At 36.6% G+C, this 12795-nt stretch overlaps 1 protein-coding gene across 1 annotated transcript in view; it reads right to left on the minus strand.

The window, feature by feature from the left end:
• Positions 1-247: 247 nt before the first annotated feature.
• Slc49a4 (solute carrier family 49 member 4) overlaps positions 248-12795 on the minus strand; it is a 95392-nt gene continuing 82844 nt past the window's right edge. Inside the window, 2 exon segments of the mRNA XM_047565166.1 lie at positions 248-2147; positions 8369-8551. Of these exon segments, the coding sequence (XP_047421122.1) occupies positions 2032-2147; positions 8369-8551 (299 nt within the window). The 3' untranslated portion in view covers positions 248-2031.

Consider the following 12795-nt stretch of genomic DNA (forward strand, 5'->3'; position numbering starts at 1 on the left):
TTGTCAGAAGTCTCATTATAACAGGATTTGATATAGCATAATCCTTAAACACAACAGTGTGACTAAACCCCTAACTTCATGCTTCTTTCCTCCTTTCTAAATGGGAAGGGGTGGTGGTTATTTAGCATCGGGGTCATGTCCTACTAATATCCTTAATGTTGACTTTCAATCATCTTCATGAACTCTACCTTCACTTTATTTCATTTTTATTTGAGAAGGATGAGAGTTAGTTGGAACCAAGACTAGCTTTTGTAGGACTTCTTCTCTTTCCCAAGTTCCTTCTATTCTTTTTTTTTTTTTTTCTTTTGCGGTGCTGGGGAATCGAACCCAGGGCCTTGTGCTTGTGAGAGCGAGCACTCTACCAACTGAGCTATCTCCCCAGCCCAAGTTCCTTCTATTCTTGATGCTAAGTGAGCAGGTGGTTAGAAAGGGAGATGGTTCAAAGGTGAATGAAGAAGGATGTTCATTTTGAGGATTTTCTTATTTTCCTAGTTTCACAATCAGTCTTGGAAGACACCAGGCAGTCTTAGAATCCTCCTCCAGGCCTGAGGTGAGTTAATGCATAGTCTTGAGCTTGCTAAGAGGCAGGGAGAGGCGTTTGGGGTGCTCGTGGAGTTTGATGGTACACAGGCACTGATGGGCAGGGGTGAGTGCTGCCAGCTTCCTTAACCACGTTTCCCCACACTGGCTGACAGGGACTGGCTTACACTGTCCAGAAAGACAAGTAAAATATACACACAGCTGAAAATGGTGTGACAATTTCAAGTGAAGGGAAAGAAGGGGGTTGGAGGAAGTAGAGAATAATAAAGGCAGTGTTGTTCTTGACTTCTGGGGAAGTGTTTGTTTTTTCTGAGTGAGGGGAATCGTGTAAACGTTAAACAGTTGTGACAGCATGCTCCCACCACAGCGGATTTTATATCATAGAGAAATCATGTCTGAGAGCTGCCCCATAAGTAACTGATATTTTAAAAAAACCTACCATTCATAGAAAAAACAGGTACTGGCAAAATGCTGCCCTCTCAAATACACTAACTTCATACAGAATTGAATATTTACAACCTGAACTGAAACACAAGGGTGCAATTCAGAAATCACTCAATAGATGAAAGTTTTGATGTTAGAAATTGTTCTTTTCAGGGTCATTTAATAAAATCTAACCCTGGTTAAATAACAGTTGGTGTTGGACTTTACTGCTTTATGCTGCCACATGTAGGCTGAAGACATACATGCTCTGTGTGGTTGATCATTTTGCTTTTCACAAAGTGCTAAGCCGTAACGGAATCATGTTCTTCATACAGTAGTTACTGTGACCCTATCAAGCAGTTAATCATCCTTACTTCAGTTACTTAAGGGTCTTGCCGATGAAACTGTATTCAGAGAAACAAGGGTAAGTTGAGATGGAGACACAGTGCTTGTGCTCTGAAGTCCCTGGAAAGCACTTGATCCCCATGACAAGAATGGCCAAAGGCTTCTGACCTGATTAAAAATGAGGAGTCATATAAGAAATGGCTTTATTAGAAAAAACATGTAGTGTACACGTGGCTAATATCTATTATCGATATACTGTTTGGCTATTTTGTCATTAAAATTTGATACAGGTTTAAACTTCTTTAGAAGTTAGTGGCATTTCTTCCTATTCTGTCATGTGACCTCAGGAGGAGTTATCTTCACGTGATAGATGCCCTTCATTTCTTTTCATAATTACAGTTAATCAGTAGTTTAGCACTGGCACAAAACACAGAGGGAATTCCTTAGGTAGTGCTGAATGAGTAAGATGTTACTCTTCCAACCCCAGTATCGGGCACAGGTATGCCACTTGTAGAGTTTTAAAATTCCCTATTACCACTCAAGTCCCACATTATTATTACCTAGTAGTAATTAAATTAATGCAATAATCTGTAACCTAACAAAACCTCTGAATGAAGTTTCTTTCTTCTCCTTTTTCTCCTGTTAGATGTGCAATTCCAAGCAAATGTGCAGTGTGCAGTATTGATTTCCAGTCTCCTTTCAAACTCCCTCAAGTCTGTGCTATTAAACTGAGACAACCACATCAAGATAGAGTCTGTCATAGGATTCCCTGAAGCACAGAATGAGGAGGAGACTGAGCAAACACGACCCAGGAAGGCACCAGTTGAACCAAGACAACTCTGTAAAACAAAAACATGCAGTTTTAAGCATTCATGTAGCATGAGCAGATCACCACATATATGCTGGGAGGAATCTGCTCTGCATTCAAAAGCACTTATAATAAATGCACCCTAGAAGGCTTGAACTGGCTTTCAATCAACAGTGATGATCTGGATGGAGACTGAATGATGTGTGTAATTTACTATAGGGCTTTCATGGGGAATATTTTAAATCAGTATTGGTAAAAACTTTTCATCAATTTATCCACCTTGACTTGGGTTGCAATATCAATCCATTACTTCAAAGAAAAAAGATTGATTACCTTTAAGTGTTAGTTTGTTAATTATTTTTTAAGTGCCCTCTATCACCATTACTCTTGTCCTTGTTTAGAAATGTCTGCTGAATTAAAAAGATAAATCACCTGAATTTCAAGATAACACTTTTATATTTTGGGAGTAGAAATATGTTATTTCTCCACAGAAGTATTAAGTAGTAATCACTGAAAAACATATTAGGAAATATATGGAAACATAAAAACTTAAAAAAAAAATCAATCATAGTTCTATCCCTAGAGAGACCATTGTATTTTGGTTTATTTCTTTCTACTTGTTTCTTCTACTAGCATGAATCATTATTATGTATGATGTCAATTACTGGAAAACCTATGGAAGTCATTTAAACAGGCAATTCTGTTTACCTGACTTAATGCTATCAAGGATCTGCTTCTTCAAAAATGATCTCTTATGAATTCAGGACTAATAGGACAATTTTGGGCCACTTGCTCCAACACATTCTGCCCAACTGTGGCTGCCCCTGGCTGCTGTGAGAGCTCTAGGGACCCTTGAGCATCAGCATCTGTTCAGCTTCTGCTATTCCAACCCTATGTGCCTATCAATCCCAAGGCTCTGAAGTGAGCAGCTCCTTGGTGGTAAAGAGATTATTGTTGGTGGTTGGGGAAAACGTCTCCAGATTAATATCCATTTATCAGATCCAATGAAAAAAAGTGGGGGAAACATATTTCTTTCTTCCTTTCTTTTTTTTTTTTTTTGGTCACTTGCATAGGTTTACATTTTGCTTTGTACTTCTACTGAATGCTAACACTCTTAATCTTCAAAATCATCCTACAGATTTCCACACTGCTGCTGTAGTTTAATCCATAATTCATATGGCCTAAAAGAGCAATTTATGCTCAGAAATGGAAATTAGAAAATCAACCAGTAAGGGGCAGCAACAGGTTCCCTCCCCCGCTACAAAAGCAGCCATCTTATCTCTCAGTTACTACATTTTAGAAGTTGGGCATGTTATTCTATAGTGTGAAACAAAGATGTATATTTTAATGGTATTTTTATACAAAGCTGTTTCCTGTGCTTTACTTGGATTGCATATAATCTAAATACTTTGAAAAGTTGTGACCTCTGGGACCTTGTCTTTATTCTGATATTGCTTGAAATGACACAGCAGACTTTTTTTTTGCTTTTATATTGACCATATAACTTGGATTTCTGATGATAATTTTACTAAGGAAAGATGTAGTAAAAAATATAAAGAATAAAAAGAGCAGTAAAATATAGACAAAAGCATACTGTCTGTATTAAGAGAGAACTCTGACTTCAAGGCTGCATTTTAAGCAACAAATCAAAGAAAGAATGGTACCTAACACCATGGTCTATGACAATGACGTTTTCTAAATCTTAGCAATCATAACTTATGAGAACTAAAGCAACACATAGGTAGCAACCATCAACTTGTCCTTGCTCTTCTTACACTGAGGAATTTGTCAAATACTGCCAAAGTAGGCCGTTTATTTCATCAGAATTGTAAAATTACCCCTTTTATACTTGGGTCAGATGAAATCTCTAAAAATGCCTCATAATTGCTCTTTAATATCAGTTTGTTGATTGGCTTTTACTGTGTGCTCCTCTCTGAAAGGCAAATCCACCTTTCACTAAATCACTTGGCTCAATCAACTTCAAGTGTTCTTTGAAATTGCCTTTTCAGAAAGCAGAAGGTCAGAGACAGGGAAACAGCTACATTTTCCCAATGAAAACCATTCACAGAAACCACAGTTTAGGTGCAGGAAATGGCTTGCTTAAAAATTTAATTTGGTTTAACATTTGCAAAGTCAATCGCTGTCTTTTCTGAGCTCAATGTCATATGACATAATTGAACCAACAACAGATTCCTGCTCCACAGTGCTATTAGACCCTTTTGTCTCTGAGCTGTTTTGTGGCATTCCTTCCCACTGCTGCTCATGGGAAGAAAGCCAAATCCACACTCATAGGTGGGGCCATACAACTGGTCCCTGCCTTTGTTGGTTCTGTTGTCCACCACACCATAGTCAGGCCCTGTCTTGGTCAATCTGCAGTGACGCACCACCTTTCCTTCAGTGCAGTGGGCTCTGCTCTTGGCGGTACTCGGCGGGGACTGAACTCACTGGGATTTTGCTCATCCTCTTACCTCTTCCTTCCAGAAGCATCGTCACACTCTTCACCTTGTCTTCCCTCAATGAGGCCATGCTTTCCACTTCGACCACCTGCAAGTGCTTGTCAGTTTCCAGTTACCACCCTCCAGAACCACCTTCTCCTTTCTCTCATGATGATTTAACAAAAATGTCTCCATTCAAACACACGGTGAGCAGCCAGCTGACCCCTCCACACTCCAGCTCTCTTCATGCCAATTAATCACCCAGTTGCTCTTACCACCCACTGCACCACTGTACTTTTTAGACATAAAATTACTTCTCACTACACCACATCTGTTGGATATGACCTTTGTTCTCCTGGTAACCATTAGACAATGCCTCCCACCTGAGCAGGGCCCCTAAGTCTTTTAGGTAATGGTGCAACCTCAAAGTCACAATAAGCCACTTCAAAATCTTTATGTTTTTAGACAAAAATTGATGCAAAGCTTATAAAAAAAACAGATAACACAAACCACAGAATATAAAATAGAATACAATTCAGAGCACATAAAGGACATAACAGCATTCACAAATTGATTTTGTATATGAAGTTATTAGAAAAAAGCATCAGTGTGCTGTCTCAACTCACTGAGATTATCAAAAGCAAACACTGCAGGAAGCAACTCGGTTTTACAAGTATGTTTATATTAGGGATGAAGTAACCTTTTTTTTTTTTTTGGAAGGTGACCTTGAAAAATCCAAGTCAGAAAAACTCTAGGAAACTTCTGCCATGGATCTAGGTACCCAAAGCAGAACTGAAATAGGATGTGGAGACACTGGGACCCAGACTCCAAATAAGCCAGTGTCTTTGGTACAGGAGCCTAAGCCTGAGTAACAACTGCCCTCAATGACAGCAACGGCCCTAATCTGCAACAAACTGCCAGTGGAAACTACCTTGCTAGGTGAGGTATTCTAATGGGTCATTTTGGGGATAGGTGTACAGTCCTGAAAAATTATCTGATAACAGTCACCCCAGATAGCACTTTGGGGTGGGCAGAAACTCTAGTCAGGAAGTTTAGTAGTGCCTTGAGAAATGACCAAAAGCACCAGAGATTTTTATGATTAGAAAATCAGGCCTTCTTCTCAGGCATAGTGTTGCACATCTGTAGTCTCAGCACTCAGGGGGCTGAGGCAGGAGGACAGCTCGAGCCCAGGAGACTGAGTCTAGTATGGGCAACAGAGCGAGGCCCTAGCTCTTCAAACTACAAAACAAAACACTGAGACCATCTTAAGAAAACAACCAGGCCTTGTAATTATGTAACTAATACTTTTTACTTATAACTAATGGGTGAGTTGGTCAAGTTTTAAAATTGCTGAATTATGACATCTGAATACTGGCTCGATTGAAAAGGAATTGAGTTTATAATATGAAAATGTTTTGGGGACTAGGATGCAGAACTAGAAGTTGTTTTTAGGAAACAGTTTTATAGCATTTTCAGATCTGCCATTTGTATATTACTCTCATTCCATAAAGAATAGAAACCTATGCTGCAGGATTTTTTGGACAGGATCAATTAATCATATGTGAAAAGAATTTCAAGACAGATTTCATGGTTCTAATAACCTTGGCCTTAAGAGATTTTGGTATCTTTTTGTATATTCATATACACACCCACAAATACATACGTAAGAGCACTTCTTTAGAACAGAAACCTAGATATTTAAATTCCTAACATCAACCCACTAATCATCTAGAAGGAAACAAAACAAACACTTGGTGAGTGCCAGCTATGCCTTGGACATATATGTTCTTTCATACAAATCATCTCATCAATTATCAAAACTGCCTCAATTTACTAAGACAACCGTGTCCCAGAAATTATATTGGTGGATTAAGATTATTATTTCAAATTTCATTTGGTGGCAATAGTCACAGAGTTTAGGCGGAAACCTTTTAACACCAATTCAGGTATATATTAAGGCCACGTGATCAGAAACCACCTAAAAAGAGGGAAGCTTTTTTTCTCCCAGACAGATAAATCCCTGATTGTATTTTTAAGATAAGTATTAGCTAAAATGGTGTTTCTTCTGTTACCTAGCTATGCAAAGAAACAAAAATATCTGCCTGTAGCATCTGGTCACTATAAATTGGCAAAATGAGAATGGACACTGATATCAGTTATAGTTGAGTTGTGCCTGAAGCCAGTCTCTGTGGTACAAATCAAAAGCTATAGCTGGACCCAGGAGAGTGATAGATACTCTATGACTTAGTGAAATGCTCAGGGGTATACTGAGTTTTTCTGCAATAAGACAGTGCTAAGGTTTGAGTATGTCCTCCAAAGGTTCATGCATTGGAAACTTGGTTCCATGTGGTGATATTAAGAGATGGTGGGTCCTTTAAGAAATGGGTCCTAGTGGAAGGTTGTTACTGCCCTTCCTCTCTCTGGCTTGTGATCTTTCCACATGATTTCTTCCTCCTACATAAAAGCTCCCTGTCATTGTGATACCACATTCCATGTGGTCTTCACTAGAGTTGATCTGATGCTATCTCCAAAACTGTGAGTTAAATAAACCTCTTTTCTTTCTAAAGTACCCAGTCTCAGACATTTTCTTATAGCAACAAAAAACTGACTAATACAAATACTTTAGAATAGTTACTATTATTGGTGTTTTTCCCTGTCATATTGCCTTCTGGGTCAATAAATATGTGTTTGTTATACACTGGACACCACAAGCAAGATTTATTGGGGGATATCATTATCTGACATCTACTGTTGTTTTTATATACTGTAAGGACAACACTGTTCCTAGCTGACAGGAAAAAAAACATGTTCTTCTAGGCCACTTAGCAAACCTGTGCCCATCAGCTAGAAAATTGTTTCTCTTGTGCTAGGGGACATCACAACCATCTCTAATGTTTTACCAGGCAAAGAGAAGCAATAAGCCTCTTAATTTCCAGCGTGACACAAGTGAACTGGATTAAAACTGATATGTAAAAATTGTCATAAAATTCTGTTGAGAAAATTAATTGAAAGCAGACCTTACTCTAATACCTGGTGATGCCACTTTTCCTTACTGGAAATATTTTCAGGACAGTGAAGAGTGGGCTCTGTCTGCATTAGGGTCACTCTCCATCACAGGACAACTAAACCTGCATCAGGTTTAGCAGAGTTAAGACCTACTTCACCTGCACTACTGACTGGTGGAGACAATCTAGTTGGTTGTTAATTGTTAAGAAATGAATTTATCATTTGGACACTTTTTGCATTTAGGACAGAGTGCTATCCCTGAAGTTGTCCAAAACCCAGGATGATTCTGTTTCTTTGTTTTGGAAGTTTTAAAAATTTATTGCCCAGTCAAGGAAGCTAACATGGTTATTATTTCAATTATAAGCCTGTCACAAAGTTCCCTATAAACAATGTGGCCTCTTGGAGTGTCATATTTTAGAGCACTTCTTATACTGTGCAACCACTTATTCATCCCTAGAACTTTAAACTACATACATACTCTTGACATTAATTTACACTCACCACTGGTCCTCAAAAAGAAGTTCAATATTAGAATCACCTATCTGTCCAGGAGGTGGGTTGGGAAGATATTTTAAAAAATACATATGCTGAGCCTCCATCAGGTTAATTCAGAAACTCTAGGATGAGGATAAGGGTGCATATAGGCTAGAATACATTTCAAGAAATATAACTGTGGATATTGTTTTTATTGGCAAGTGAATACTCAATAACTTGTTTCAGTGAGAATTCTCCATATAAAGTTCCTATACATTAATGCCATAAACCTCTCCAATAACATATTTAGATAGCAAATAAAAATCAAATTTCTTACCTGTATGATAAAATGTGAGAAAAAATAAAAGTACTCCCATGAACATATTACTTAAAAAAGTGACGACTCCACAAGTAATTCCTTCTGGAACTGGGTAGACAGTTTCCACAAAGAGCTCAAAAAATATAGGTACACTGCTATTCAAGAACACTCCCAGGAGAATACAGGAGGCATACAATGTCACTAAAATAAAAACACAAACATTTCAGTTCCATAGCAGCAGCTATGAGTCACGGCAGACAGATCTTCTGGGTGTTCTCTTTCATAAGTACCAACTCTGGAATTCCATCTCTTTTCAGTGGTAGTTGTTAATATTTGACAAAGCATCCTATATCTGTCAGTTCTTGGCTCAGATTTTCTGGAATAAGTTTGAAAATGTTTTGTTGCTGAATTATTAACAATTTATTTGCTTTACCTTTCTGGTGGATTATTCCAAAGCACAAAAATAATATGCCACTGTAAAATAATTAAAAGGACTCCTTGGTCACACTAAGTCTACTCATTTTACAATTTTTTTTTTATCATTTTACAATTTTAAAGAGAACTGACTAAAAGTAAATGTAAGAAACATTAAATGTAACTAAAAATTATGCATTTAAAGAGACTGGTTCATGATAGCTTTCAAGTACAAAAAATAAACATCATTCAGTATGCAATTCCTAGGGAAATGCTTACAATAGGATTAGTTCTCAATGTTGAAAGAAGTTTTGTGTCAACAATTTCTTTTAAATAAGGAACTCTTTCACCCAGAGATATATACATTTCTAGCAATTAGGATCCCAGGTCAGTCCCCCAAAGTCCATTAACACAATTCTGCAATGAAATATTTTGATAAAGGATATTATTCTTAAAGAAATGTTTAGGGAGGTGCACCTCATTCTAAAAAATTTCTTCCTTACTAATGTGTACCTACAAACTTTCACTAATTTAATTTGAAGGTGAAATCAGACTCAATGAGGGAAACTGAGTCTATTCAGAAAACTAAAACTGATGTCCATATCCTAACAAATAAAATCATACCAACTGATAAAACAGAGTAGAATTTATTCTAAGTTTAAGGCTATAATGTTTTTATAAAAAAATTTTTTTAGTTGTAGATGGACACAATACCTTTACTTTATTTATTTATTTTTATGTGGTGCTGAGGATCGAACCCAGGACCTCATATGTGCCAGGCAGGTGCTCTACCACTGAGCTACAGCTTAGGAAAACATTTTTAACAAAAACATTCATTAAGAAAAGCACCCCTCCCTTCTCTCTCTTTTGGGTACTGGGATAATTTAACACAGGGGCACTTTACCACATCCCCAGCCCCTTTTAAATTTTGAGACTTAGTCTTGCTAAGTTTTTTGGGCCCTGCTAAGTTCCTGAGGTGGGCTTTAAACTCAAGATCCTCCTGCCTCAGCCTCCCGAGTTGCTGGTATTATAGGCATTTGCCATGGTACCTGGATAGAAAAATATATCTTTACAGAAACTGCAGAAGGTAAGGGAGCTCCATTAAATCTGTTAAGTAAGTACTATTTATAGATTAATAGAGCAGATCAAATCCCCAGAACTTACCATTACTAACTATAATCATTAACAGTCCATGACAGTGTCAAAGGGTTAAAAAATAGTTCCCACTGATTTCTAGCAGAATCCTTTAATTAAATTAACCTTGCTGCTGCACCCCTCTCCAATAACATATATAGGCCTTATAAGTTTATGAAATATTTAGTACATTCTAATAATATAAATAAATGGTAATTACTCTGACTTCCTTTATTTCTTGGAATAAAAGATAGATATGAAAATAGAGAACAAAAGAAATGATTTAGTGAATACAGAATACACTACTGGGTAACAGAGTAACCAAATTATTCAGAATTACATGGGAAGCATTGGATAGTTATATAAATATCATTTAAAACATGACATAATTTTGAAGACACTCTTAAAAATGAAGTACAACCTAACATCTTGTGATCACTATATATTTGCTAGACACAGATTGAACAAATCAATGTACTCTACTAACATATGACTCATTAGTGTACATTTGGAAACCCAGGGATGGAATATCACTGGTGGCTTTTATAAAGTACTCTGTTTCCCAAACACTTTACAATAATTTATTGGTCAGTCAGTGGTAATCAGGTCAGAGAGAATTATTGACCAAATACGGTGGAGCCTATGAATTTAAAACAAGCAAAATAATGAAATAAATGACAAGAAAAATCAAGCTCTTAGGGACCAATAAGTGCTATTTCTGAGTTCAGATTCACAAACTACTGAAAAAAAAATTAGCTGTTTTAATAATTTGCTCTGTCATTATCTCTGAAGGAACCCTACATGTAATTGTAATCAGGCAAATCAAAATGTAATAATTAAAAATAATCATAATCTGTATGTAATAGAATTATATGTGGTAAGTGAAAAAATGAAAATATAATGATGAAGCATCCCAAAAGGGGATTATTGGCATAGGGACTTGAAAAAAGAGATTTGATTTCACTGATTTTTGTCAAGCTTTGTACCAAAAAAAAAAATCAGACCTAGGATGCATAGAAGGGTAGTGACCGGCGAAGCTGGGGCCTTGTCTGAAAACCCTCGAGACCACACAGCTCCCTAGGCCCTCACTTTAGGTTCATTAAGAATCTCTGAATTCTGGTTTTCTAGGTATTTAAATTCTGCGAGTGACTTGGAAGAAGGGGCATAAAAAACTGTCGTTGGAAAGATAAAAATTTCTACAGTGTTTAAACTTTGTTGACTAAACTTTAAATAGTTCATCATTTGGTGGGTAATTTGGAAACAACTATCAAAACAAAATAAATGTGCTTACTCTTTGAGTTAGCAATTCTACTTCTAGAATTGTAGGAATTTATCCTACAGCTATGCAGGCATAGGTACACAAAAAACAACAAATATTATTTTTAGCATGAACAGATTAAAAACAAGCTAAATATCAATAGGGAGCTGGTTGGTTAAACATTTATGAACCATTCAAATAAAGGTATATTGTATAACCATTAAAAATGAAGTAACTCTGTAAATACCAATATTAAGGACATCTAAGATGTGTAAGTGAAAAAGGTGCTGAAAATTGCATTGTATGTAAAAAAAAAAAAAAAAGGACATGCACCCATTATCTGTTTGTAAATGTATAGCATTCTCTGAGAAAAGGCAGAAGAGACTGGATTCAGAACTGTCTCTAGATGGGAAGTTGGGGGCCACAGAATAGAAACCTTTTACTTACACTCTTTTTCTACTACTTGAACTTTTTACTACATGCATATTTTACCTATTTAACAAAATAGAGATATTTCATTGCAAACTAATACTTTGAAAGTTGATACAACTTCACTTCAAGTCTTTGAAGCTGTTTAACTCAGATGGTTTTCACTGTACAAAGACCTGATGTCCACGTAGGAGCATATCTCCCAGCTCTGGTACAAAATCCTTGAGATGAATATTTCTATTTCACTTATTAGAATTCCTATAATATGCAGGAAAAAGGGCTATTATATGTGGGACAAATTATATGTATGATAAATGGATGATATAACTATTCTGAGGTCAGTAATAAAAAAAATCAGGCTGGGAAAAAAATCTCAAGCTGGGAATGTTAACTCAATGGTAGAGCACTTGCCTAGCATGTACAAGGCCCTGAGTTAGACCCCAGTACTGCTGCATTTAGCTGACTCAAACTTGGTGTTTGCTTCTTTTATTATGATGACCAAGAGGGTTTTAAAAAACACTGCATGGATATGCTGAAATCATGTGTAAAAATTCAAAATAATTTACAAAGGAAAGGGTTAAATGAAAAGGGTTAAATTCTGATCTTCATGATCAGAATAGGTGAAAAGACAGCAGTGTCAGGATTGATTTAATATATTCCCCAATGTTCTGGGACATGCATAAAGTAGAAGCTGATAGTTACAAGTCTGAATTTGACTTCCATTTGAATTTTCAGTTTAAAGTCTGATATATCCAGTGGGTGAATGTCATCTGTTGAAAGTCAGGCAGACAAGATAATTTCTTGCTCGTCAGAGAGGGTTCAAACCATATGATCCTTAAATATTTCCATGACTTTCTGTAATACTGATACTAAAATTAAAATAAACTGCCTTTCAATTAAAAAGTCAAGGCAATTTAGCAGAACAAAACACAGCTGAAGTGCTAATGCAGATTTTTTTTCAAAGAAGTTAATGACATTTCCTGGGTCCACAATTTAGATTGCAAAAAACAAAGTCCTGTGCAGCACAAAATCTAATTGCAAAGGATATATTTCAAGCAAATGAATTAGACCACAACCCTGAAAGTACTCATTTCCACAACAAACCAGATTATTAAATTTTAAGGAAAGAAAACTATGTATGAATCTATTTTCATTAACCTAAAGCACTCAAACCTTAGGTAATAGCTATAAAACAAGTCACAAAATTCCC

The sequence above is a fragment of the Sciurus carolinensis genome, chromosome 9 (assembly GCF_902686445.1).
Source record: "Sciurus carolinensis chromosome 9, mSciCar1.2, whole genome shotgun sequence".
NCBI classification, from domain to species: Eukaryota; Metazoa; Chordata; class Mammalia; order Rodentia; family Sciuridae; genus Sciurus; species Sciurus carolinensis.